At 54.9% G+C, this 27,920-nt stretch overlaps 2 protein-coding genes across 4 annotated transcripts in view; one reads left to right on the forward strand and one right to left on the reverse strand.

Annotated features, from left to right (window-relative positions):
- On the reverse strand, positions 1–15,769 carry WDR83 (WD repeat domain 83). Of its 3 annotated transcripts, none has more exons than XM_083185281.1 (10): positions 15,305–15,769; positions 13,646–13,775; positions 12,907–13,027; positions 7,544–7,649; positions 6,873–6,921; positions 2,857–2,983; positions 1,774–1,841; positions 908–1,016; positions 701–815; positions 1–197 (listed from the first exon to the last, which is right to left on the reverse strand). In XM_083185281.1, exons 2-10 carry the CDS (start codon positions 13,746–13,748, stop codon positions 42–44), a joined length of 954 nt encoding a protein of 317 aa, XP_083041407.1. In that variant the 5' UTR covers positions 13,749–13,775; positions 15,305–15,769; the 3' UTR covers positions 1–41. The 3 variants fall into 3 exon arrangements, with proteins under 3 accessions (XP_083041407.1, XP_083041406.1, XP_083041408.1); XM_083185280.1 differs by having other exon boundaries at positions 15,261–15,769; XM_083185282.1 differs by having other exon boundaries at positions 15,031–15,769.
- The window catches only part of WDR83OS (WD repeat domain 83 opposite strand), an 18,298-nt gene continuing 5,588 nt past the window's right edge, over positions 15,211–27,920 (forward strand). Inside the window, exon 1 of the mRNA XM_083185284.1 lies at positions 15,211–15,498. Coding sequence (XP_083041410.1) covers positions 15,449–15,498 — 50 coding nt within the window. The 5' untranslated portion in view covers positions 15,211–15,448. The remainder of the gene's footprint in view (positions 15,499–27,920) is intronic.

Consider the following 27,920-nt stretch of genomic DNA (forward strand, 5'->3'; position numbering starts at 1 on the left):
CCCCCTCAAACCACCGGGAACAAGAGACAATAAATACAGTGTTATTGTGAGGCATTGCTGGCGCTCTCTTCGGGTGAGGTCTCTCTCCAGACCTGGATTTCGCCCTCGCTGGACGTCAGCAGACACGGCTCAGTCGGGTGGTAGGAGAGGGACTGTACGACTCCTTTACTGACCGGCAGCCGGAGTACGAGGGAACCCTGCGGAGACGGTGGGAGGAGATACTGAGGCTCCGGCTGGACTGGAATAGTTTGTTTGTAAATGACAGTGCGGTGTTATTACTTATTTACATGAAAGTGGCAGCATCACAACTCAGCAATGTTACTTACAGGCATGCGTACATATAGTACTACTTGTGTATTCTGACCCTGCATTAGGGGTCATTAATAAAGACTTGGTCAACGGCGACAGACTTATATTTGTGGACAGCTTGATAAAGAGACAGGGCAGGCGACTGATGTCATGTGATGTCAGCCGTCTGCCTCTAGTACACCTCCTTCCGCCTGCAATCCCATGTGAACGCCCATGAAACAATGGCCGTTCCCAAGTCTGTGTACCGCCCTCGGCCCCCCCCTCCCAGCTGCAAATGGCGTGGCGACATTGGAACTTGCCGCAGGCGCAAACACCGACCATCGGGGCAGGAGCCGAATTCGGTTGACTCTGAGTGATTCAGAATTGGCCCCCTTGTGTATGGATGGCTCACCTCCACCAGGTCCCAGAAACAGACAGTCCCATCCTCGGAGCAGCTGACCACGTGTGTGTCTTTCTCAGTCAGGCAGCTGTCCAGCTTGTAGCTCTTGTTCTGGTGTCCTGTGTACCTGACGGGAGAGGAGGACAAGCTGGAACCTCAGATCCTACATAGGACCCTCTCTGTTGTACACAATGGTCCCGCTGGACGCGTTACACTTACTCTCCCAGCAGCTCTCCTGTGTCTTTGTCAAGGAGTCGAAGGGAAGAATCCAGGGAGGACGCTAAGAGGCACTGCGAATCCTGGCTGAAACTGACACACGTAATGGGACCTGTGTGACAGGGATTACATATAGTGACTGAGTATCGATAAGTAGTAGACATAGCCATCGGTGCAGTCACCATCGATGGTGATACTGCAACCAGCTATCGATAGTAACAAACTATGTAATCGATGACCATTGATAGTTTTAACTATCTAGTCATCCATTTTCTTTGACTGATCAGAACATGGGGCGGAGCTTTGCTCCGTGTCCCGCCACCTTAAAATAAAAAAATTAATAAAAAAATCCGTTCTGCTGTGCCATCGATGGAGGGAAACCATCTGGTTCTCCCCTATCGATGGCAAAAGTATTTGACATCAGCCATCAACCATTGATTATTTCGAATCATCGATGGTTGATGGCCATCCCTACCAATAAGTCTCTGCACAATACATGGCTCAGGAACAACATTACATTACAAATAGCCAATGTATCAGTCACCTAAACCAATTACAGCAGATTAGTGTCCACACTGAGCTTTATAGTGATACTGAGTATCTCCACGGATCATTATGGCGCAGCCCGATGCAGTGTTCTGGAATATGAATACCCATACACTGATCACACGGCACTGCATAACCGTAATGCATGTACACTGCAATAGGAACACAGCACTGCTCAATTAGTCAGGAACGTAATGAGCTGGTCCCAGGGAAGGTTTGTGCCTGGGTGCACACACACACACACAGCTTATCATGTAAGAGCATCTGACAGTTCCCCCACATCAAAGAGACCAGTTCATTAATCTGTCTTAACAAGGACTTACTGCCAACGTAATCTGCGCACATCTCTCCAGTCCGTAGGTCATACCGACGCAGGCTGCCGTCTACAGAGCTAGAACAGACACAGAGTCACCGTGGGTGCGAGACAGGGACATAGGCAGCGGGCGGGGTGACCTCTGCCCCTCACCTCAAGTGGAGGGAGCTAAGGGACACGGGGTCTGTCCTTCCCACCAAAGGGTGACAGACATGTGGGAGCTATGTGACATGGGGTCTGTCCCTCCCACCACAGGGTGACACAGGCAGGAGGGAGCTATGTGACGTGGGGTTTGTCCCTCCCACCAAAGGGTGACACAGATTGGAGGGAGCTACGTGACGTGGGGTCTGTCCCTCCCACCAAAGGGTGACACAGATTGGAGGGAGCTATGTGACGTGGGGTCTGTCCCTCCCACCACAGGGTGACACAGATTGGAGGGAGCTATGTGACATGGGGGTCTGTCCCTCCCACCACAGGGTGACACAGATTGGAGGGAGCTATGTGACGTGGGGTCTGTCCCTCCCACCACAGGGTGACACAGACAGGAGGGAGCTATGTGACACGGGGTCTGTCCCTCCCACCACAGGGTGACACAGACAGGAGGGAGCTATGTGACATGGGGTTTGTCCCTCCCACCAAAGGGTGACACAGATTGGAGGGAGCTACGTGACGTGGGGTCTGTCCCTCCCACCACAGAGTGACACAGATTGGAGGGAGCTATGTGACGTGGGGTCTGTCCCTCCCACCACAGGGTGACACAGACAGGAGGGAGCTATGTGACACGGGGTCTGTCCCTCCCACCACAGGGTGACACCGACAGGAGGGAGCTATGTGACACGGGGTCTGTCCCTCCCACCACAGGGTGACACAGACAGGAGGGAGCTATGTGACATGGGGTCTGTCCCTACCACCACAGGGTGACACAGACAGGAGGGAGCTATGTGACATGGGGTCTGTCCCTACCACCACAGGGTGACACAGGCAGGAGGGAGCTATGTGACGTGGGGTCTGTCCCTCCCACCACAGGGTGACACAGGCAGGAGGGAGCTATGTGACATGGGGTCTGTCCCTCCCACCACAGGGTGACACATACCCAGCCAGGATCTCATGGTCGGACACCTTGATACTGGAAATTCCATCCTTGGCCTCATCCAATATCTGGATAGCTTCTGGTCTGCGAGAGCGGCCGTCCCAGCATCTTATAGAGGAATCTATTGAACCTGGTAATACACAGTAGTCGGCAGTATGAGAGGCTGCAGCGTCAGTCCTAGGGTTTGGACAATGCACTGTAACAAATGATGTACAGGAATATGGAGCTCCACCTGCAAACAACTGGAACAGGTTATATATATACCCAACATGGGAAAATCAGCAACTCTCCAATCACTGGCCCCCATACAATGAAGACTCTGGGGCAGTAGTTGCACAGAAATAAATGCTGGACATCACTCATGTTCCATCAGGATTTCCAGCCCATTCTGCATTTTGCTGTAATTCTAACCAGAATCATAGGTTGGGTACAAAATCCCAGAAGTCAGAAGACCGACAAGGGAATCCCAACAAATTCTGGCAATTATTATTACCCTACCCTACCCCATCACTCCCGCAACTGAACCCTAATCTCTCCCTCTCACTGCCTCACACTAACACCCCTGTCCCCACAGCAGAACCTTAACCCACCCTCCCACTAGTGTCTAATCCTAACCCCCAGCCCAGTATTTACTACCAGGATGTTGCAGGATTCTGACCATTATTACAAATGATGGTCCACATTCTCCCTGTGACTCCAAACCTCTAGAACCTGCCTTCTCAATGACTCCTCTACACATCAGCCTGGCCACTGCCTAATTATCCTGCAGGCTGTACCCAGTCTGTGATTTCCTTAGCACCATCACCTCGTAGTTTCCCATGGCGTTTGTCCTCTACACTACACACAGAGACGGCACTGCCTGAGGAGGTCTATGACCTGGTCACTGCTAAGTCCAAAGGATATTTCTATCCTCTTAGTCTCCTGCGTCTCTCTGACTCATAGGACTCTGTGGACCATCTCTCCTCATACACACACTCAAATCCTAGGTCCTGGGGACAAAGGGCCTTATTCTAGTTCACTCTTTCTGAGAAAATCCTTCTTAGATGGACAAAACCATGTGCACTGCAGGGGGGCAGATGTAAAATGTGCAGAGACAATTAGATTTGGGTGAGTTATTTTGTTTCTGTGCAGGGAAAATACTGACTGCTTTATTTTTACACTGCAATATAGATCTTACTTTGAAGAAAAACCCCACCCAAATCTAATTCTCTCTGCACAAGTTATATCTGCCCCACCTGCAGTGCACATGGTTTTGTCCATCTAAGAAGGATTTTGGGTACTTGTGAGTTATCCGGGCTGCCGATTTTTTCATTGTGCCCGAAATCGCGGGCATCGCGTCGGTCGTGGCCGTTATAAGGGGCCGCGACGCGATGCTCCCGATTTCCCATAGACAGTAATGTTAAAAGACGCGATGGACCCGATTTCCCATAGACAGCAATGTTAAAATAAAATTAGAATGTGAAATTGGCCAATATGTTTTTAAAAAAAATGTTTCATGGCCCCCCACCACCGTTAACGCCACCCCGCTATTGACGCCAACCCGAAGCGTGGCGAGCGGCGGCGGTACGCGTCCTCCGACCTTTTCATGCCCTACTATCCACTAGGGCGTGGAGTGAGAATAGAATAGTGTGGCGAGGGGACGCGGACACCCTCACAGGTATCCGCGAGCCCTTGCAGGCTTCACAGGTGTCTGCGTCCCCTCGCCACGCTTCGGGCTCGGTGGCTCGCTGCGCTCGCCACACTATTCTATTCTCACTCCACGCCCTAGTGGATAGTAGGGCATGAAAAGGTCGGAGGACGCGTACCGCAGCCGCTCGCCACGCTTCGGGTTGGCGTCAATAGCGGGGTGGCGTTAACTGTGGTGGGGGGCCATGAAACATTTTTTTTAAAAACATATTGGCCAATTTCACATTCTAATTTTATTTTAACATTGCTGTCTATGGGAAATCGGGTCCATCGCGTCTTTTAACATTACTGTCTTTGGGAAATCGGGGGCATCGCGTCGCGGCCCCTTATAACGGCCACGACCGACGCGATGCCCCCGATTTGGAGCTAAATCGCGGGCATCGCGGCGGTCGGGTGTCCTTAAGTTAACCAAACTTAAGGACAAAATCGGCAGCCCGGATAACTCACAAGTACCGGATTTTGTCAGAAAGAGTGAACTAGAATAAAGCCCAAAGCCCTGGTTCTCATGCTACTTATCGAATCACTCTTTCACTGTTCACACTCGTGTTTGTTTCCTCTTCAGCTGAAAGACCATGAGGCTCTTGGAAACCACCCACATAACCACCACGTGCTATTCTCCTCAATACTTCTCCTCTACACAGCTCACACAAGACTTACATGTATTCCTTTATTCCCCTTCTATAGTGAAAAAGGACTCTCTGCACAATGAATTGATGGCATCACGCCACTATTCACGTATTACCGCTGCTATCTGGCTCATCCAATCTGCAATGCCTTTATCCTTAACTATCAAACTGTAGTTATCCCACAGATATCAGGCTTGTGATTGGTGTACTCTGACCACTGTGTCGGCTTGTTAACCCGGCCTCAGTACGATAGAAAATTGTTACACCGGCAGTCAGGTGGGTCAAAATTACCCGGAAATATTTAACCCCACGTTTCTTATTTTTTTTCAAAGATTTGTAAATCCATCAAATTATTTTTAGTTAAAAAGACTCCTAAAAAATGGATTTATGTGAATTAAAAGACCTTAGAAGTCATCTTCCAGACGGAGCTCCTCTCTTCTTTGCTCCATGAAACTGGGTCAAGCGTGTGTCCCAGTCTCTCGGTGGCTGGGCAGCGGGACCCTGCCCGTCTCCGCTTCAGGGAGACAGACAGGGTTGGGGGGGGGCATCCTTATCTAGTATTAATCCCTTTCTTGCAGCATATCAGCACCCTTGCTGCAGTGCGGAACAATACGTTTTGGGGGAACAATACCTCCCTGCGCAGTCGCACCTCACCGGAAGTGAGGGGTCTTAACTCCAGCTACTGAGAAGTATGGCAACGTCTCATTGACAAAACAAAATACAGGCAAGTGAAACCTGCCCGGGGTCATAATGACCCAACCTGACTGACGCCGGGTTATTACTGGGCTTTGTTTCATTTCTGTTTGTCCCTAATAAAACATTTCTATGGCACATTCTGAGACAATACTCTGTAAGTGATGATCTGCAGAACATCATCTCTCTCTACTCGGAAAATATGATCTATTATTTGACCAGGACAAACCTCGTTCTGTGTCAGCAACTGGTATATCCATCTATTTAAGACAGGAGAGGCCTCCGTGCCACCTGATTCAGCATATGCTGTATGCAGGGGTGGAACTACCCTATGGGACACATGGTGAGGCTATGCAAATTCCATGAGTGGGGGTGTGGCTTTGCTTCACGACGCCCCCATTTCTGTCTCCTACACTGTGACAGGGTCCCGGTGCTGCCTGTGGTGCTGATACATAGGGGAACATACACTCTTAGGGGTAAATTTACTAAGATGGGAGTTCTATCGAAGATGAGATGTTGCCCATAGCAACCAATCAAATTCTACTTCAACCAATTAGCCCCCCAACTGTCATTTTTCAAACCAATACTGTATACCCTCCAACATGACCCATTCCATTAGGTACAAAATGCTCTGTTCCTGGACTTCGCTGCTAGTGGCAGTTACAGAGGTGGGGCTGCAGCACAGTCCAATATTCAAAAAGGGGAGCACACCTACTGCCACTCCAAACATCACTCACCTGGACTCACTGGCAGTTGATTTGACCCCCCCCCCCCCCCCCCCTCTTTGAATATTGGCCTGTGCTGGAGTTCAACCTCTGTAACCGCCACTGGCAGGGAAGTCCAGGAACAGAGCATTTTGTACCTAATGGAATGGGTCATGTTGGAGGGTATGATACTGTAACATGAAGTTGGGAGCTGATTAGCTGATACGCCACCTCTCTCCCCTTTATTAGTACATCTGCCCCATAGTCTGCAGGTGACAATGACATACAAGTACAGTACACAGACCGTTACCTGATATGATGACGGTAGACTCCTCATTAAACTGCACACAGTTCACTTTCTGCATAAAAAGAGGCGAATATTACGAAGGGTAAAATATTTGTCCCATATTGGCATACTCACATTGAAAGCAGCCATCTTGTGGCCCGACATATATTAGCGACAATACAATCTGTCAGTTCAGGCGGAGCCATTGACACTTTCCAGTCAGGACGGGGTGCAGCCATTTTGTGGCCCTAACCAATATATATATTAAAATACAATAAACAGCCAATGTCATTACCAATATAATATTTTTATATTGACACCACAAGAGGTCACAGAAGATCTAGGGCACAGTAGCGTGTCCTTAGCTTGTCAGTCTACTTAATACAGACACTTTGGTGTAAATTTACTAAAGCTTCTAAAAATGAAAAACCAGATTCGGTCTATTATTTTATTTTAAGAAGCTTTAGTAAATTGACCCCTATATGTGTGACACAGGGACCAGCTTCTTGTGCTACTGCTATCTACTGTCACATTACTAAGATGGATGCGATTGGCTTGTTGTGAGTCTGTAGGGAATGCTCTCGGTGAGGCCATTGGATTTAATGGCTGCCTCCACACAGAAGGCTCGAGTGACAACAGGCTGCGGTCTTTGTACGTAGCTAGGTAACAGCAATACAAGGTTGTCCACGACTCACCCCTGCGTGTCCACGGAACTTCCTGACCACCAGACCCTGCGCCACGTCCCAGAGGATGACGGTTTTGTCGGAACTGCAGGAACACAGCTGGCTGTTGTCACATGACCTGTGGGAAAGCGACACTACTGTTGCGACCAAAAGACCAATAGCAAATGACAGGCAAATACTTTCTTAGTGTTCATTCTAGCGATCTTCCCTCCTTATGGGCCAGTTGCACTAAGCTTCAAAAGTGATAAAACGAAGAGTGATTAACAACCAACCAATCAGCTCCTGTCTGACATTTTTCAAACACAGTCTGTGACATGGCAGGTAGGAGCTGATTGGCTGGCTGTTTATCACTTTTGAAGCTTAGGGCATTTGGGCCATCCCTCCCTCGGAATTTTTGTGCTGTCACAACAAGAGTACTCTCTTTGGGCGGTATGGGTCATTGGGTCAAACCTATTTAAGTCTACATGCATTATAATAATAATAATGATATTTATATAGCGCTTTTCTCCCAATAGGACTCAAAGTGCTTCACCATTGTCTTTACAGCTCGAAATACAAAACAAGCTTAACAGTGCATTGGGTTGACCACTGAAATAGGTCGACAATGGCAAGATTGATAGTCAAAAGGTGGACCATGGGGAATCCGCTAGCTCTCCGTATTCCTCTTCCACCTCATCTATACGGGATGCAGTTACAATCCCGGCCGTCGGGATCCCGGCGTTCAGAATCCCGACGCGGGAATCCCGACCGCCGAAATGCCGACACATTCTCCCTCCGTGGAGGGAGAATAAATTAGTGTGCCGAGCGTAGGGAGGCACCGGGCCCGCTGCGTGTCGAGCGCAGCGAGCCCGCAAGGGGGGGGCGATCCACGTCCCCCCCTTGTCGGCATTTCGGATGTCGGGATTCCGGCGTCGGGATTCTGAACGCCGGGATCCCGACCGCCGGGATTCAATACTGAATCCATCTATACACATGAGGTGGCGCAAGTGGGGCGAATACAGGGAATCCTTAGGACAAACCCGTACTTCAGATACACCATGCGACTTGTCTGTTCTTCACTCTCCCAGCTGATCTTAAGCGTTTAGGTCTTTACCCCTATTGTGACTGTACTGTTGCACCTTGAGAACCTGTACGGTAGTGTCTAAGGAGTCACATTGTACATTCCCCTTTTTTGCTCAACCTTTTAAGATATATGAAACATTTGTACGGATTGTTATACACCTGATCTGTTATTCATACCCCCTTACATACTTTGCCTTTTCTTTTTATTTTATATTTTTTATTATCTTTACCCTCTCTTCTTAACTATTGATATTTTCATATTCTATTTTCTGTAATGTTGAAAAATTCAATAAAAACTAATTGAAAAAAAAAAAAGGTGGACCATGGGCATGATGGGAAATGTCAGAAGACAGAAGTGGTTCTAGCCGCAACTGTCCCATACAATCGACGGGTGGCCAATGCGACACTGAATTTCCGATCACGTGATCGGGCATGGCCGCCCTATACACAATGCTTACATCCGGATTTGGTCATCTGACCACGATTGTTTTCCCATTATTGTCCTGTAGGATCTGCTAACCAATAGGTACCCCTCTTTTAGTTTATGTAGAGGATCTTAACCCTTTGAGTGTCAACAGCTCTGAGAGAGATGTGCAGAATATCAGCTAAAAAATGCCAGCGTCTCTCACATTTGTTATATAAATTCAAATAAAAAAATGTGCAAAAAAAATAAATAACAGATATTTCCTATATAAAAGGTAACATTACAGGTCATTACGATGAATACAAAATGATTGCTTGCCAATTTTCACACCAGTTTTGACAAATTCACTTGGCACTCAAAGGGTTAAAGGTATAACAACTCATTTTTATTATCTAATTACTGTTATTTAAGGTCATGAATTATCTTGTCTAAATATGAAGTCAGCCTTCTCTTTAGCTAAGATATGTTTTTAATGTTATATATGGTGAGTGGATTACCTATTGTGTGTCATGTGACATTGAGATATACAGTATAAACCCAATATGGTTTGACAAAGCTGCATGTGGGGTATGTAGCGAAATGCGTCAGACCCCATCTACATCGGGTTTACTGCATTTACCGCTCCTGGACTTTGAACCTTGCAGTCTGAACCAGTCCCGGATTCAGATCCCACTATCGATGTTGGGAGTTATGTAACCACCAGCCCTGAAGGCTTTCTTTCTCTATGCACTGGATACCAGAAGTTATATTCTCCTGTGGACACCCACCTTGTATAACGCATTGGAGATCTGCATCAGTTGGACACACCACTCCTTTGATCCATGGTGGTAAAATTTTTACTTTATCCTTTGCCAAAAGGAACTGCTGTCTGGTTAATTATGAGCAATCTAGGAACAGCGAAGTCACGCGTATTTGATCTTATATGCCGCAGCAGTTTTTGTTTTTTAGAAGTTTTATTGAATATATCTAAAATCATTGTAAAGCTAATCCAATCACTGATTAAATTTAGTTAAACTTAGTCGTGCTCTTTGTTTCAGTCTAGTGCCCTGAGTCGTTCAAAACCTATTAAGTTCCTCTTCCCTGTCTGAGGTTTCGTTCTCTGCTGTGGAACTTCTAGTGCTGTGTAGTCTGTATTTCAGCACTGATATACAGACCAAACCTGTGCTAGAAGCATCGCAGTACAGAGCGACATTCCAGGCAGGGAAGAGGAAGTTCACGGGTTTTGAAAGATGCTAGAATAAATGAACACTTTATATGGTCTCTCCCTGCATGCCTCCGAGCAGACGAGGGAACACAGAAGGACAGGCTGAGGGTCTAGAACCCCTGAGCAACCAAACCAGATCACGTAACCCCTCTGAGTGCCATGACGTGCTGTGTCTGGTATGCTACAGCTCACATGCACCGTGGCTTATTGAACCTAATTGGAAACAACATGAAGCTTAACATGTGATGAGCCATCTAATATAATATTTAGGAATCTCGTGTGCTTACGGGTCCCTACAATTGTCAGTTTCCTTATTATACAGCCATTTAAATAATAATCTCGCCCTAGTTCTGAGAAATCACGACTCAGCACATCAAAAAGATTAATACTCAGAATAGCTTGTGCCGGGATAAAGCTTTTAATCCCGCTGTACAGGTCAGCGTTTCCGCAGCACGGTGACACACCAGTGTGGGCTAAACCTGGGTCACACGGACGCCTGCCCAGTTCTAAGCCATGCCAGGAAGGAGGGCACCGGTCCGTGGAATTATTAGTAGGGTTGCTTTCACCGTCTGAATTATAGTTCAATTTGAAGGCACCCCAGGATATCGTGCTTTACCCCTCTCCCCCCCCCATTATGTAACGGTCATAATGTTACAAAGGGGAATAAAATCTTTAAAACCTAATTTTCATTTCCATAATGTTTATGTCGAGCCAATGTGGGCGAGGAGGGAACAACTTGTAGCCAATCAGATGATGATGTGATGTGTCATTATGTTACATGGTAACAGGACTGTGTGTGAGTCCATATAGAAATAGATTCAGCAGGAGGCCGCAGACTTATGGGCCCTACACACGGAGCGATATTTAGCCACTTTCTGATCGATTTTGTAAATCACTCATTTGTTAAAGGGCCCTACACATGGAGAGATTTGTGCCAGAGATTCATAATGGGAGATTCAGCAGGAGAGAGTTCGAATCTCTCACAGAAAGTGTTTACGCAACTTTAGAGGAATATTTTTTGGACCGGGGAAAAAAAAGAGTAGGGGTCCCCCATATTTTGGAAACCAGCACCGGGCTGATGGACCGGTCCTGTTTCCCAAAATGCAGGTGACAAAAGGAGTAGGGGTCACCCTTATTTTAGAAACCAGCACCTGGCTCAAACAGCCATCATGGTAATGCCATCCCCGGGGGACACGTATTATACAATGGTCGCACAGCCAAAGCATTACCTGTGGCTGCCCAGGCTGGGTCCCTGGGGGAGTGGAGACCCCCCCAATAAAGCCCCCCCCCTCCAGGGCACTGCTCGTCGTACTTCAGGTTCTGCACTATGGTGCGGAGAAGCCAGTTCTCCTGCAAGCAGATCCAGTGCGGCGTCACAGCGGCTGCAGTGACTGCTCAGAAGTCCGCTACACATGCAGAGATTTGTGGGCCTTCTGAGCGATCAGAACAAGCAGGGCTGTTCTTTATCGCGGTCCCGCACATTCATATCACTGTGTGTGCTACACACACATTTGATAGTCAGCCACTCTCTGGGGTGAATTTATGAAGCTTGGAGAAGTGTTATCTATCCCCATAAAAAACGTTATGAGCAAGGTGGTAATGGTTCAGCCAATCAGCTACAATATGTAAATTGACAGGTAAGAGCTGATTGGCTGAACCATTATCACCTTGCTCATAACGTTCTTAATGGGGATAGATAACACTTCTCCAAGCTTCATAAATTCACCCCTCAGAGCGGTTTAGTAAAATGATGTAAAATCGCTCAGAAAGTGTCTGAATATTGCTCCGTATGTAGGGCTAATAACAGTCATATTGTAGAAGAATCAGGGTCTCCAACAGCAGTAATGATATGAGGAGAGGACCAGAGGCAGCAGGAAGCCCCAGGCTGAGAGTTCTATAGTAGAAGGAGCAAGGTCCCCAACAGCACAGAGCAGTGATATGAGGAGGGGAATAGAGGCAGCAGGAAGCCCCAGGCAGAGTTATATAATAGAAGGTAGCAAGGTCCCCAACAGCACAGAGCAGTGATATGAGGAGGGGAATAGAGGCAGCAGGAAGCCCCAGGCAGAGTTATATAATAGAAGGAGCAAGGTCCCCAACAGCACAGAGCAGTGATATGAGGAGGGGAATAGAGGCAGCAGGAAGCCCCAGGCAGAGTTATATAATAGAAGGAGCAAGGTCCCCAACAGCACAGAACAGTGATATGAGGAGGGGAATAGAGGCAGCAGGAAGCCCCAGGCAGAGTTATATAATAGAAGGAGCAAGGTTCCCAACAGCACCGAGCAGTGATATGAGGAGGGGAATAGAGGCAGCAGGAAGCCCCAGGCAGAGTTATATAATAGAAGGAGCAAGGTCCCCAACAGCACAGAGCAGTGATATGAGGAGGGGAATAGAGGCAGCAGGAAGCCCCAGGCAAAGTTATATAATAGAAGGAGCAAGGTCCCCAACAGCACAGAGCAGTGATATGAGGAGGGAAATAGAGGCAGCAGGAAGCCACAAGTTCAAAGTAAACGCGACTGTTATGTCCAGCACACATATATGACAGTGCTTCATAAAGGCCACAGTAACATTTTCACATAGCATAGGGAATGCAGGATTTTAAAAAGCCATGCAAAATTTCATAGAGAAGCACATCATTCTTGCTGTATGAATATTAGAGACACTCAATATTATATAACTGACACTCACCCTGCTGCATCAAGTACTTCATATCCATGGCCGCTGTATGTTTTTAGCATTGTTCCCTTATGTGGGTTCCATAGCTTCAGAGATTTGTCACTGCCGCACGTCATACAGTAATTACCATCCGCTGACAACACAAAAACAAGGAAAAAATGGAGTGACACAGAGAGGAGGGAGCTATGTGACATGGGGTCTGTCCCTCCCACCACAGGGTGACACAGACAGGGGGGAGCTGTGTGACATGGGGTCTGTCCCTCCCACCACAGGGTGACACAGACAGGAGGATTATATGTGTCATGGGGTCTGTCCCTCCCACCACAGGGTGACATAGACAGGAAGGAGCTATGTGACATGGGGTCTGTCCCTCCCACCACAGGGTGACACTGAGCCTGATTCTGATTAGTACGTGAACCAGATGATTGAAGTAATAATTGGATCTTTCTGGATGTGCACATGTGCAGCACAGGTCCTGTGTGTTTACGCACAACCCCCTATTGGCTGCAGCATTACTGACATGGAGTGATGTTTGGGAGGAGGCAGTATCTGGGACCGATTCACAAAACATGGATGTGTCTACCCCACCCTTTGCATGCGTGCCTGAGTCTAGGGTGAGCATCATTGGACGCAGACATCCTGGACCTGGCATCTATGACTTATGCCTCCTACAGCCTTTGTTAAGTTATATGGCGTCCATACCAGAATCAGGCCCACAGCTAGGACAGAGATAGCAGTTATGTGTACCCACCATTGAACCTCACCGCCCTCACGGCTCCTTGGTTACAGGCCAGTCGGCGCTGCAGGCACCGGGGCAGTTCCGGTGGTCGTACTTTGGGAGCTGGAAAGGACATGGTAGCACGGTTCTCTCACTCTAGTACCTTGGTAAAAAAAAGTAAAAGCATACAGAATATATAAAAGTAGTACAGGAACAGGGAGGAGGGAATGTGTCCTATACAGAGACAAGTCATAAGCACTGGTACTTTCCCTTCTCTGTTCAAACATGCAGTGATTACTCCCATTCTGAAAAAACACAATTCTGACCCTAACTCTTTCTCTAAGATAGGACGGTAGCTATATCTCAGCTCCCAAGCCTCTCCAAGCTACTGGAGAGACTTGTCTACTCTCGCCTCACACACTTTCTTAACTCTCACACCCTATTAGACCCACTTCAGTCAGGCTTTCGTTCCCAACACTCCACTGAGACAGCACTGACTAAAGTGGTGAATGATCTGGTAACTGCTAAGTCTAAAGGCCAGTACTCGTTACTTATTCTTCTAGATCTTTCTGCTGCATTTGACACTGTGGATCACACGCTTCTCTTACAAGCACTACACTCCCTAGGTCTAAATGATACAGCCCTTTCCTGGTTCTCATCTTACCTATCTGATCGCTTTTTATGGGTTCACTTCTCTGGCTCTACTTCCTCTTCACTACCTCTGTCAGTCGGAGTTCCGCAAGGCTCAGTCTTAGGTCCTCTGCTTTTCTCAATCTATACTTCGTCTCTAGGCAAACTAATCAGCTCTTTCGGATCTCAGTGTCACTTATATGCGGATGATACTCAAATCTATCTATCAACCCCAGAGTTGTCACCAGTGGTTTTGAATGTCTCTCTGCCATCTCATCTTTTATGTCTACTCGCCAACTCAAACTCAATATTTCCAAAACGGAATTACTTATATTCCCGCCAACCTAGACCAGTTACCATTCTGATATCTCCATAACTGTTGACAACTCGACAATCTACCCTACCCCACAAGCTCGTTGCCTAGGGGTCATCCTCGACTCTGAACTGTCTTTTCTTCCCCACATTCAATCTGTCTCCAAATCATGTTACATGTATCTAAAAAAAATATCCAAAATACGACCCTATCTCACACAAGACACTACCAAATCTCTTATCCATGCACTCCTTATATCCCGCATTGATTATTACAATAGTCTCCTAACTGGTCTTCCCAGTGCTCGTCTGCACGGATCACCAGCTCCCATTCACTATTACAGGACTTTCATCGGGCTGCTCCCACCCTATGGAATGCCCTTTCATGCACATTAAGACTCTACTAGCCTCCAAAATTTCAAGCATTATATATAATGCTGCATGATCCCCCACCCAGACAATATCCCCTTACACACCCACAATACAGCAACCTGTGGCTCGTCTGCTGCAGTGCCACTGTAATAATGTAAGCATGCCATTCCTGCAGAACTCTGCTGGAAGGTCTCTCACAACATGGGGGGATAAAACTACAACTCCCATGATGCAACGGCGCGAGGATAAGATAGAAGGAGACCGCTATGGTTGATGGGAGCCGTAGGCCGTAGTCCGCAGGCCGGACGGGCCGCTGCGCGGGGCTGCCGGTCACCTGTTTCCGTCCAAAGCACGGGCCGGTCACATGACGCTGATTACCTCCGGTGGTCTGTCGTACAGGGGCACTAGTCCTGGACTCCTGCAGCACTTCCCCTCGCGTCACTGCCGGTTCCGGCACCGGAAGTTCTCTGAACAGCTGTAGATTTGGGTTTCGTGCAGACCGAAGAGCTGGCGCTGGGAGACATGACTGGGAACAGCGGGAGTGACCCGAAGAGGCCGGGGAAGGTGCAGAGGTGAGGACAGGAGGAACAGGGGACGGGTTTCCAGTGCGCCTGAGTTGCTTGATCAGCTGTGGGGATGAGGATCGAGTGTTGTCCCCAAGAATCGGCTATGGGAATCGAGTGTCCTCCAAGGGGATTGGCTGTGGGGATCGAGTGTCGTCAAAAGAGATCGGCTGTGGGGATGGGGATCGTGTGTTGTCCAAGGGAATTGGCTGTGGGGATTGAGTGTCGTCGAAGGGGATCGGCTGTGAGAATCGAGTGTCGTCCAAGAGGATCGGCTGTGGGGATGGAGATTGAGTGTAGTCCAAGGGGATTGGATATGGGGATCGAGTGTTGTCCAAGGGGATTGGCTATGGGGATCGAGTGTTGTCCAAGGGGATTGGCTATGGGGATCGAGTGTTGTCCAAGGGGATTGGCTATGGGGATCGAGTGTCATCGAAGGGGATCGAGTGTCGTCCAAGGCGATTGACTTTGGGGATGGGTATCGAGTGTTGTCGAAGGGGATCGAATGTAGTCCAAGGCGATTGACTTTGGGGATGGGGATCGAGTGTCGTCCAAGGGGATCGGCTGTGGGGATCGAGTGTCGTCCAAGGGGATCGGCTGTGGGGATCGAGTGTCGTCCAAGGGGATCGGCTGTGGGGATCGAGTGTCGTCCAAGGGGATCGGCTGTGGGGATCGAGTGTCGTCCAAGGGGATCGGCTGTGGGGATCGAGTGTCGTCCAAGGGGATCGGCTGTGGGGATCGAGTGTCGTCCAAGGGGATCGGCTGTGGGGATCGAGTGTCGTCCAAGGGGATCGGCTGTGGGGATCGAGTGTCGTCCAAGGGGATCGGCTGTGGGGATCGAGTGTCGTCCAAGGGGATCGGCTGTGGGGATCGAGTGTCGTCCAAGGGGATCGGCTGTGGGGCTCGCGTGTCGTCCAAGGGGATCGGCTGTGGGGCTCGCGTGTCGTCCAAGGGGATCGGCTGTGGGGATCGCGTGTCGTCCAAGGGGATCGGCTGTGGGGATCGCGTGTCGTCCAAGGGGATCGGCTGTGGGGATCGCGTGTCGTCCAAGGGGATCGGCTGTGGGGATCGCGTGTCGTCCAAGGGGATCGGCTGTGGGGATCGAGTGTCGTCCAAGGGGATCGGCTGTGGGGATCGAGTGTCGTCCAAGGGGATCGGCTGTGGGGATCGAGTGTCGTCCAAGGGGATCGGCTGTGGGGATCGAGTGTCGTCCAAGGGGATCGGCTGTGGGGATCGAGTGTCGTCCAAGGGGATCGGCTGTGGGGATCGAGTGTCGTCCAAGGGGATCGGCTGTGGGGCTCGAGTGTCGTCCAAGGGGATCGGCTGTGGGGCTCGAGTGTCGTCCAAGGGGATCGCCTGTGGGGATCGAGTGTCGTCCAAGGGGATCGAGTGTCGTCCAAGGGGATCGGCTGTGGGGATTGAGATCGAGTGTCGTCCAAGGGGATCGGCTGTGGGGATTGAGATCGAGTGTCGTCCAAGGGGATCGGCTTTCGGGATCGAGTGTCGTCCAAGGGGATCGGCTGTGGGGCTCGAGTGTCGTCCAAGGGGATCGGCTGTGGGGCTCGAGTGTCGTCCAAGGGGATCGGCTGTGGGGCTCGAGTGTCGTCCAAGGGGATCGGCTGTGGGGCTCGAGTGTCGTCCAAGGGGATCGGCTGTGGGGCTCGAGTGTCGTCCAAGGGGATCGGCTGTGGGGCTCGAGTGTCGTCCAAGGGGATCGGCTGTGGGGCTCGAGTGTCGTCCAAGGGGATCGGCTGTGGGGCTCGAGTGTCGTCCAAGGGGATCGGCTGTGGGGCTCGAGTGTCGTCCAAGGGGATCGAGTGTCGTCCAAGGGGATCGGCTGTGGGGATCGAGTGTCGTCCAAGGGGATCGAGTGTCGTCCAAGGGGATCGGCTGTGGGGATTGAGATCGAGTGTCGTCCAAGGGGATCGGCTTTCGGGATCGAGTGTCGTCCAAGGGGATCGGCTGTGGGGCTCGAGTGTCGTCCAAGGGGATCGGCTGTGGGGCTCGAGTGTCATCCAAGGGGATCGGCTGTGGGGATTGAGATCGAGTGTCGTCCAAGGGGATCGGCTGTGGGGATTGAGATCGAGTGTCGTCCAAGGGGATCGGCTGTGGGGCTCGAGTGTCGTCCAAGGGGATCGGCTGTGGGGCTCGAGTGTCGTCCAAGGGGATCGGCTGTGGGGCTCGAGTGTCGTCCAAGGGGATCGGCTGTGGGGCTCGAGTGTCGTCCAAGGGGATCGGCTGTGGGGCTCGAGTGTCGTCCAAGGGGATCGGCTGTGGGGGCTCGAGTGTCGTCCAAGGGGATCGGCTGTGGGGCTCGAGTGTCGTCCAAGGGGATCGGCTGTGGGGCTCGAGTGTCGTCCAAGGGGATCGGCTGTGGGGATCGAGTGTCGTCCAAGGGGATCGAGTGTCGTCCAAGGGGATCGGCTGTGGGGATTGAGATCGAGTGTCGTCCAAGGGGATCGGCTGTGGGGATTGAGATCGAGTGTCGTCCAAGGGGATCGGCTTTCGGGATCGAGTGTCGTCCAAGGGGATCGGCTTTCGGGATCGAGTGTCGTCCAAGGGGATCGGCTTTCGTGATCGAGTGTCGTCCAAGGGGATCGGCTGTGGGGCTCGAGTGTCGTCCAAGGGGATCGGCTGTGGGGCTCGAGTGTCGTCCAAGGGGATTGAGTGTCGTCCAAGGGGATCGGCTGTGGGGATCGAGTGTCGTCCAAGGGGATCGAGTGTCGTCCAAGGGGATCGGCTGTGGGGATCGAGTGTCGTCCAAGGGGATCGAGTGTCGTCCAAGGGGATCGGCTGTGGGGATCGAGTGTCGTCCAAGGGGATCGGCTGTGGGGCTCGAGTGTCGTCCAAGGGGATTGGCTGTGGGGCTCGAGTGTCGTCCAAGGGGATCGGCTGTGGGGATCGAGTGTCGTCCAAGGGGATCGGCTGTGGGGATCGAGTGTCGTCCAAGGGGATCGGCTGTGGGGATCGAGTGTCGTCCAAGGGGATCGGCTGTGGGGATCGAGTGTCGTCCAAGGGGATCGGCTGTGGGGATCGAGTGTCGTCCAAGGGGATCGGCTGTGGGGATCGAGTGTCGTCCAAGGGGATCGGCTGTGGGGCTCGAGTGTCGTCCAAGGGGATCGGCTGTGGGGCTCGAGTGTCGTCCAAGGGGATCGGCTGTGGGGCTCGAGTGTCGTCCAAGGGGATCGGCTGTGGGGCTCGAGTGTCGTCCAAGGGGATCGGCTGTGGGGCTCGAGTGTCGTCCAAGGGGATCGGCTGTGGGGCTCGAGTGTCGTCCAAGGGGATCGGCTGTGGGGCTCGAGTGTCGTCCAAGGGGATCGGCTGTGGGGCTCGAGTGTCGTCCAAGGGGATCGGCTGTGGGGCTCGAGTGTCGTCCAAGGGGATCGGCTGTGGGGCTCGAGTGTCGTCCAAGGGGATCGGCTGTGGGGCTCGAGTGTCGTCCAAGGGGATCGGCTGTGGGGCTCGAGTGTCGTCCAAGGGGATCGGCTGTGGGGCTCGAGTGTCGTCCAAGGGGATCGGCTGTGGGGCTCGAGTGTCGTCCAAGGGGATCGGCTGTGGGGCTCGAGTGTCGTCCAAGGGGATCGGCTGTGGGGCTCGAGTGTCGTCCAAGGGGATCGGCTGTGGGGCTCGAGTGTCGTCCAAGGGGATCGGCTGTGGGGCTCGAGTGTCGTCCAAGGGGATCGGCTGTGGGGCTCGAGTGTCGTCCAAGGGGATCGGCTGTGGGGCTCGAGTGTCGTCCAAGGGGATCGGCTGTGGGGCTCGAGTGTCGTCCAAGGGGATCGGCTGTGGGGCTCGAGTGTCGTCCAAGGGGATCGGCTGTGGGGCTCGAGTGTCGTCCAAGGGGATCGGCTGTGGGGCTCGAGTGTCGTCCAAGGGGATCGGCTGTGGGGCTCGAGTGTCGTCCAAGGGGATCGGCTGTGGGGCTCGAGTGTCGTCCAAGGGGATCGGCTGTGGGGCTCGAGTGTCTCCAAGGGGATCGGCTGTGGGGCTCGAGTGTCGTCCAAGGGGATCGGCTGTGGGGCTCGAGTGTCGTCCAAGGGGATCGAGTGTCGTCTAAGGGGATCGGCTGTGGGGCTCGAGTGTCGTCCAAGGGGATCGGCTGTGGGGCTCGAGTGTCGTCCAAGGGGATCGAGTGTCGTCTAAGGGGATCGGCTGTGGGGCTCGAGTGTCGTCCAAGGGGATCGGCTGTGGGGCTCGAGTGTCGTCCAAGGGGATCGAGTGTCGTCTAAGGGGATCGGCTGTGGGGATCGAGTGTCGTCCAAGGGGATCGGCTGTGGGGATCGAGTGTCGTCCAAGGGGATCGAGTGTCGTCCAAGGGGATCGGCTGTGGGGATTGAGATCGAGTGTCGTCCAAGGGGATCGGCTTTCGGGATCGAGTGTCGTCCAAGGGGATCGGCTGTGGGGCTCGAGTGTCGTCCAAGGGGATCGGCTGTGGGGCTCGAGTGTCGTCCAAGGGGATCGGCTGTGGGGCTCGAGTGTCGTCCAAGGGGATCGAGTGTCGTCTAAGGGGATCGGCTGTGGGGATCGAGTGTCGTCCAAGGGGATCGGCTGTGGGGATCGAGTGTCGTCCAAGGGGATCGAGTGTCGTCCAAGGGGATCGGCTGTGGGGATTGAGATCGAGTGTCGTCCAAGGGGATCGGCTTTCGGGATCGAGTGTCGTCCAAGGGGATCGGCTGTGGGGCTCGAGTGTCGTCCAAGGGGATCGGCTGTGGGGCTCGAGTGTCGTCCAAGGGGATCGGCTGTGAGGATTGAGATTGAGTGTCGTCCAAGGGGATCGGCTGTGGGGCTCGAGTGTCGTCCAAGGGGATCGGCTGTGGGGCTCGAGTGTCGTCCAAGGGGATCGAGTGTCGTCTAAGGGGATCGGCTGTGGGGATCGAGTGTCGTCCAAGGGGATCGGCTGTGGGGATCGAGTGTCGTCCAAGGGGATCGAGTGTCGTCCAAGGGGATCGGCTGTGGGGATTGAGATCGAGTGTCGTCCAAGGGGATCGGCTTTCGGGATCGAGTGTCGTCCAAGGGGATCGGCTGTGGGGCTCGAGTGTCGTCCAAGGGGATCGGCTGTGGGGCTCGAGTGTCGTCCAAGGGGATCGGCTGTGGGGATTGAGATTGAGTGTCGTCCAAGGGGATCGGCTGTGGGGATTGAGATCGAGTGTCGTCCAAGGGGATCGGCTTTCGGGATCGAGTGTCGTCCAAGGGGATCGGCTGTGGGGCTCGAGTGTCGTCCAAGGGGATCGGCTGTGGGGCTCGAGTGTCGTCCAAGGGGATCGGCTGTGGGGCTCGAGTGTCGTCCAAGGGGATCGGCTGTGGGGCTCGAGTGTCGTCCAAGGGGATCGGCTGTGGGGCTCGAGTGTCGTCCAAGGGGATCGGCTGTGGGGATCGAGTGTCGTCCAAGGGGATCGAGTGTCGTCCAAGGGGATCGGCTGTGGGGATTGAGATCGAGTGTCGTCCAAGGGGATCGGCTGTGGGGATTGAGATCGAGTGTCGTCCAAGGGGATCGGCTTTCGGGATCGAGTGTCGTCCAAGGGGATCGGCTGTGGGGCTCGAGTGTCGTCCAAGGGGATCGGCTGTGGGGCTCGAGTGTCGTCCAAGGGGATCGGCTGTGGGGCTCGAGTGTCGTCCAAGGGGATCGGCTGTGGGGCTCGAGTGTCGTCCAAGGGGATCGGCTGTGGGGCTCGAGTGTCGTCCAAGGGGATCGGCTGTGGGGCTCGAGTGTCGTCCAAGGGGATCGGCTGTGGGGCTCGAGTGTCGTCCAAGGGGATCGGCTGTGGGGATCGAGTGTCGTCCAAGGGGATCGAGTGTCGTCCAAGGGGATCGGCTGTGGGGATTGAGATCGAGTGTCGTCCAAGGGGATCGGCTTTCGGGATCGAGTGTCGTCCAAGGGGATCGGCTGTGGGGCTCGAGTGTCGTCCAAGGGGATCGGCTGTGGGGCTCGAGTGTCATCCAAGGGGATCGGCTGTGGGGATTGAGATCGAGTGTCGTCCAAGGGGATCGGCTGTGGGGATTGAGATCGAGTGTCGTCCAAGGGGATCGGCTGTGGGGCTCGAGTGTCGTCCAAGGGGATCGGCTGTGGGGCTCGAGTGTCGTCCAAGGGGATCGGCTGTGGGGCTCGAGTGTCGTCCAAGGGGATCGGCTGTGGGGCTCGAGTGTCGTCCAAGGGGATCGGCTGTGGGGCTCGAGTGTCGTCCAAGGGGATCGGCTGTGGGGCTCGAGTGTCGTCCAAGGGGATCGGCTGTGGGGCTCGAGTGTCGTCCAAGGGGATCGGCTGTGGGGCTCGAGTGTCGTCCAAGGGGATCGAGTGTCGTCCAAGGGGATCGGCTGTGGGGATTGAGATCGAGTGTCGTCCAAGGGGATCGGCTGTGGGGATTGAGATCGAGTGTCGTCCAAGGAGATCGGCTTTCGGGATCGAGTGTCGTCCAAGGGGATCGGCTTTCGGGATCGAGTGTCGTCCAAGGGGATCGGCTTTCGGGATCGAGTGTCGTCCAAGGGGATCGGCTGTGGGGCTCGAGTGTCGTCCAAGGGGATCGGCTGTGGGGCTCGAGTGTCGTCCAAGGGGATCGGCTGTGGGGCTCGAGTGTCGTCCAAGGGGATCGAGTGTCGTCCAAGGGGATCGGCTGTGGGGATCGAGTGTCGTCCAAGGGGATCGGCTGTGGGGATCGAGTGTCGTCCAAGGGGATCGAGTGTCGTCCAAGGGGATCGGCTGTGGGGATCGAGTGTCGTCCAAGGGGATCGGCTGTGGGGCTCGAGTATCGTCCAAGGGGATCGGCTGTGGGGATCGAGTGTCGTCCAAGGGGATCGGCTGCGGGGATCGAGTGTCGTCCAAGGGGATCGGCTGCGGGGATCGAGTGTCGTCCAAGGGGATCGGCTGTGGGGATCGAGTGTCGTCCAAGGGGATCGGCTGTGGGGATCGAGTGTCGTCCAAGGGGATCGGCTGTGGGGCTCGAGTGTCGTCCAAGGGGATCGGCTGTGGGGCTCGAGTGTCGTCCAAGGGGATCGGCTGTGGGGCTCGAGTGTCGTCCAAGGGGATCGGCTGTGGGGCTCGAGTGTCGTCCAAGGGGATCGGCTGTGGGGCTCGAGTGTCGTCCAAGGGGATCGGCTGTGGGGCTCGAGTGTCGTCCAAGGGGATCGGCTGTGGGGCTCGAGTGTCGTCCAAGGGGATCGGCTGTGGGGCTCGAGTGTCGTCCAAGGGGATCGGCTGTGGGGCTCGAGTGTCGTCCAAGGGGATCGGCTGTGGGGCTCGAGTGTCGTCCAAGGGGATCGGCTGTGGGGCTCGAGTGTCGTCCAAGGGGATCGGCTGTGGGGCTCGAGTGTCGTCCAAGGGGATCGGCTGTGGGGCTCGAGTGTCGTCCAAGGGGATCGGCTGTGGGGCTCGAGTGTCGTCCAAGGGGATCGGCTGTGGGGCTCGAGTGTCGTCCAAGGGGATCGGCTGTGGGGCTCGAGTGTCGTCCAAGGGGATCGGCTGTGGGGCTCGAGTGTCGTCCAAGGGGATCGGCTGTGGGGCTCGAGTGTCGTCCAAGGGGATCGGCTGTGGGGCTCGAGTGTCGTCCAAGGGGATCGGCTGTGGGGCTCGAGTGTCGTCCAAGGGGATCGAGTGTCGTCCAAGGGGATCGGCTGTGGGGATCGAGTGTCGTCCAAGGGGATCGAGTGTCGTCCAAGGGGATCGGCTGTGGGGATCGAGTGTCGTCCAAGGGGATCGAGTGTCGTCCAAGGGGATCGGCTGTGGGGATTGAGATCGAGTGTCGTCCAAGGGGATCGGCTTTCGGGATCGAGTGTCGTCCAAGGGGATCGGCTGTGGGGCTCGAGTGTCGTCCAAGGGGATCGGCTGTGGGGCTCGAGTGTCGTCCAAGGGGATCGGCTGTGGGGATTGAGATCGAGTGTCGTCCAAGGGGATCGGCTGTGGGGATTGAGATCGAGTGTCGTCCAAGGGGATCGGCTTTCGGGATCGAGTGTCGTCCAAGGGGATCGGCTGTGGGGCTCGAGTGTCGTCCAAGGGGATCGGCTGTGGGGCTCGAGTGTCGTCCAAGGGGATCGGCTGTTGGGCTCGAGTGTCGTCCAAGGGGATCGGCTGTGGGGCTCGAGTGTCGTCCAAGGGGATCGGCTGTGGGGCTCGAGTGTCGTCCAAGGGGATCGGCTGTGGGGCTCGAGTGTCGTCCAAGGGGATCGGCTGTGGGGCTCGAGTGTCGTCCAAGGGGATCGGCTGTGGGGATCGAGTGTCGTCCAAGGGGATCGAGTGTCGTCCAAGGGGATCGGCTGTGGGGATTGAGATCGAGTTTCGTCCAAGGGGATCGGCTGTGGGGATTGAGATCGAGTGTCGTCCAAGGGGATCGGCTTTCGGGATCGAGTGTCGTCCAAGGGGATCGGCTGTGGGGATCGAGTGTCGTCCAAGGGGATCGGCTGTGGGGATCGAGTGTCGTCCAAGGGGATCGGCTGTGGGGATCGAGTGTCGTCCAAGGGGATCGGCTGTGGGGATCGAGTGTCGTCCAAGGGGATCGGCTGTGGGGATCGAGTGTCGTCCAAGGGGATCGGCTGTGGGGCTCGAGTGTCGTCCAAGGGGATCGGCTGTGGGGCTCGAGTGTCGTCCAAGGGGATCGGCTGTGGGGCTCGAGTGTCGTCCAAGGGGATCGGCTGTGGGGCTCGAGTGTCGTCCAAGGGGATCGGCTGTGGGGCTCGAGTGTCGTCCAAGGGGATCGGCTGTGGGGCTCGAGTGTCGTCCAAGGGGATCGGCTGTGGGGCTCGAGTATCGTCCAAGGGGATCGGCTGTGGGGCTCGAGTGTCGTCCAAGGGGATCGGCTGTGGGGCTCGAGTGTCGTCCAAGGGGATCGGCTGTGGGGCTCGAGTGTCGTCCAAGGGGATCGGCTGTGGGGCTCGAGTGTCGTCCAAGGGGATCGGCTGTGGGGCTCGAGTGTCGTCCAAGGGGATCGGCTGTGGGGCTCGAGTGTCGTCCAAGGGGATCGGCTGTGGGGCTCGAGTGTCGTCCAAGGGGATCGGCTGTGGGGCTCGAGTGTCGTCCAAGGGGATCGGCTGTGGGGCTCGAGTGTCGTCCAAGGGGATCGGCTGTGGGGCTCGAGTGTCGTCCAAGGGGATCGGCTGTGGGGCTCGAGTGTCGTCCAAGGGGATCGGCTGTGGGGCTCGAGTGTCGTCCAAGGGGATCGGCTGTGGGGCTCGAGTGTCGTCCAAGGGGATCGGCTGTGGGGCTCGAGTGTCGTCCAAGGGGATCGGCTGTGGGGCTCGAGTGTCGTCCAAGGGGATCGGCTGTGGGGCTCGAGTGTCGTCCAAGGGGATCGGCTGTGGGGCTCGAGTGTCGTCCAAGGGGATCGGCTGTGGGGCTCGAGTGTCGTCCAAGGGGATCGGCTGTGGGGCTCGAGTGTCGTCCAAGGGGATCGGCTGTGGGGCTCGAGTGTCGTCCAAGGGGATCGAGTGTCGTCCAAGGGGATCGAGTGTCGTCCAAGGGGATCGGCTGTGGGGATCGAGTGTCGTCCAAGGGGATCGAGTGTCGTCCAAGGGGATCGGCTGTGGGGATTGAGATCGAGTGTCGTCCAAGGGGATCGGCTTTCGGGATCGAGTGTCGTCCAAGGGGATCGGCTGTGGGGCTCGAGTGTCGTCCAAGGGGATCGGCTGTGGGGCTCGAGTGTCGTCCAAGGGGATCGGCTGTGGGGATTGAGATCGAGTGTCGTCCAAGGGGATCGGCTGTGGGGATTGAGATCGAGTGTCGTCCAAGGGGATCGGCTTTCGGGATCGAGTGTCGTCCAAGGGGATCGGCTGTGGGGCTCGAGTGTCGTCCAAGGGGATCGGCTGTGGGGCTCGAGTGTCGTCCAAGGGGATCGGCTGTGGGGCTCGAGTGTCGTCCAAGGGGATCGGCTGTGGGGCTCGAGTGTCGTCCAAGGGGATCGGCTGTGGGGCTCGAGTGTCGTCCAAGGGGATCGGCTGTGGGGATCGAGTGTCGTCCAAGGGGATCGAGTGTCGTCCAAGGGGATCGGCTGTGGGGATTGAGATCGAGTTTCGTCCAAGGGGATCGGCTGTGGGGATTGAGATCGAGTGTCGTCCAAGGGGATTGGCTTTCGGGATCGAGTGTCGTCCAAGGGGATCGGCTGTGGGGATCGAGTGTCGTCCAAGGGGATCGGCTGTGGGGCTCGAGTGTCGTCCAAGGGGATCGAGTGTCGTCCAAGGGGATCGGCTGTGGGGCTCGAGTGTCGTCCAAGGGGATCGGCTGTGGGGCTCGAGTGTCGTCCAAGGGGATCGGCTGTGGGGCTCGAGTGTCGTCCAAGGGGATCGGCTGTGGGGCTCGAGTGTCGTCCAAGGGGATCGGCTGTGGGGCTCGAGTGTCGTCCAAGGGGATCGGCTGTGGGGCTCGAGTGTCGTCCAAGGGGATCGGCTGTGGGGCTCGAGTGTCGTCCAAGGGGATCGGCTGTGGGGCTCGAGTGTCGTCCAAGGGGATCGGCTGTGGGGCTCGAGTGTCGTCCAAGGGGATCGGCTGTGGGGCTCGAGTGTCGTCCAAGGGGATCGAGTGTCGTCCAAGGGGATCGGCTGTGGGGATCGAGTGTCGTCCAAGGGGATCGAGTGTCGTCCAAGGGGATCGGCTGTGGGGATCGAGTGTCGTCTAAGGGGCTCGAGTGTCGTCCAAGGGGATCGGCTGTGGGGCTCGAGTGTCGTCCAAGGGGATCGGCTGTGGGGCTCGAGTGTCGTCCAAGGGGATCGGCTGTGGGGCTCGAGTGTCGTCCAAGGGTATCGGCTGTGGGGCTCGAGTGTCGTCCAAGGGGATCGGCTGTGGGGATCGAGTGTCGTCCAAGGGGATCGAGTGTCGTCCAAGGGGATCGGCTGTGGGGATTGAGATCGAGTTTCGTCCAAGGGGATCGGCTGTGGGGATTGAGATCGAGTGTCGTCCAAGGGGATCGGCTTTCGGGATCGAGTGTCGTCCAAGGGGATCGGCTGTGGGGATCGAGTGTCGTCCAAGGGGATCGGCTGTGGGGCTCGAGTGTCGTCCAAGGGGATCGAGTGTCGTCCAAGGGGATCGGCTGTGGGGCTCGAGTGTCGTCCAAGGGGATCGGCTGTGGGGCTCGAGTGTCGTCCAAGGGGATCGGCTGTGGGGCTCGAGTGTCGTCCAAGGGGATCGGCTGTGGGGCTCGAGTGTCGTCCAAGGGGATCGGCTGTGGGGCTCGAGTGTCGTCCAAGGGGATCGGCTGTGGGGCTCGAGTGTCGTCCAAGGGGATCGGCTGTGGGGCTCGAGTGTCGTCCAAGGGGATCGGCTGTGGGGCTCGAGTGTCGTCCAAGGGGATCGGCTGTGGGGCTCGAGTGTCGTCCAAGGGGATCGGCTGTGGGGCTCGAGTGTCGTCCAAGGGGATCGAGTGTCGTCCAAGGGGATCGGCTGTGGGGATCGAGTGTCGTCCAAGGGGATCGAGTGTCGTCCAAGGGGATCGGCTGTGGGGATCGAGTGTCGTCTAAGGGGATCGAGTGTCGTCCAAGGGGATCGGCTGTGGGGATTGAGATCGAGTGTCGTCCAAGGGGATCGGCTTTCGGGATCGAGTGTCGTCCAAGGGGATCGGCTTTCGGGATCGAGTGTCGTCCAAGGGGATCGGCTGTGGGGCTCGAGTGTCGTCCAAGGGGATCGGCTGTGGGGATTGAGATCGAGTGTCGTCCAAGGGGATCGGCTGTGGGGATTGAGATCGAGTGTCGTCCAAGGGGATCGGCTTTCGGGATCGAGTGTCGTCCAAGGGGATCGGCTGTGGGGATCGAGTGTCGTCCAAGGGGATCGGCTGTGGGGATCGAGTGTCGTCCAAGGGGATCGGCTGTGGGGCTCGAGTGTCGTCCAAGGGGATCGGCTGTGGGGCTCGCGTGTCGTCCAAGGGGATCGGCTGTGGGGCTCGCGTGTCGTCCAAGGGGATCGGCTGTGGGGATCGCGTGTCGTCCAAGGGGATCGGCTGTGGGGATCGAGTGTCGTCCAAGGGGATCGGCTGTGGGGATCGAGTGTCGTCCAAGGGGATCGGCTGTGGGGATCGAGTGTCGTCCAAGAGGATCGGCTGTGGGGATCGAGTGTCGTCCAAGAGGATCGGCTGTGGGGATCGAGTGTCGTCCAAGGGGATCGGCTGTGGGGATCGAGTGTCGTCCAAGGGGATCGGCTGTGGGGATCGAGTGTCGTCCAAGGGGATCGGCTGTGGGGATCGAGTGTCGTCCAAGGGGATCGGCTGTGGGGCTCGAGTGTCGTCCAAGGGGATCGGCTGTGGGGATCGAGTGTCGTCCAAGGGGATCGGCTGTGGGGATCGAGTGTCGTGCAAGGGGATCGAGTGTCGTCCAAGGGGATCGGCTGTGGGGATTGAGATCGAGTGTCTTCCAAGGGGATCGGCTGTGGGGATTGAGATCGAGTGTCATCCCCAAAGATTGACTGTGGGGATGAGGGTTGTGGACTGCCCCAAGGGTTTGCTAGGAGGGCGGTAGATTAGTTT

This window comes from Crinia signifera, chromosome 4 (genome assembly GCF_055691185.1).
Source record: "Crinia signifera chromosome 4, ASM5569118v1, whole genome shotgun sequence".
Classification (NCBI taxonomy): Eukaryota; Metazoa; Chordata; class Amphibia; order Anura; family Myobatrachidae; genus Crinia; species Crinia signifera.

Excerpts from the sequence above, each read along its gene's own strand:
- WDR83 (XM_083185281.1), bottom strand. The coding sequence starts at position 13,748 with ATGTCCTTTCCAGCTCCCAAAGTACGACCACCGGAACTGCCCCGGTGC. Across the intron at positions 6,922-7,543 it reads AGTTCCGTGGACACGCAGGG|AAAGTGAACTGTGTGCAGTT; the intron begins GTGAGTCGTGGA and ends CTTTTTATGCAG. Across the intron at positions 816-907 it reads ACAGGAGAGCTGCTGGGAGA|GTACACAGGACACCAGAACA; the intron begins GTAAGTGTAACG and ends CTCTCCCGTCAG.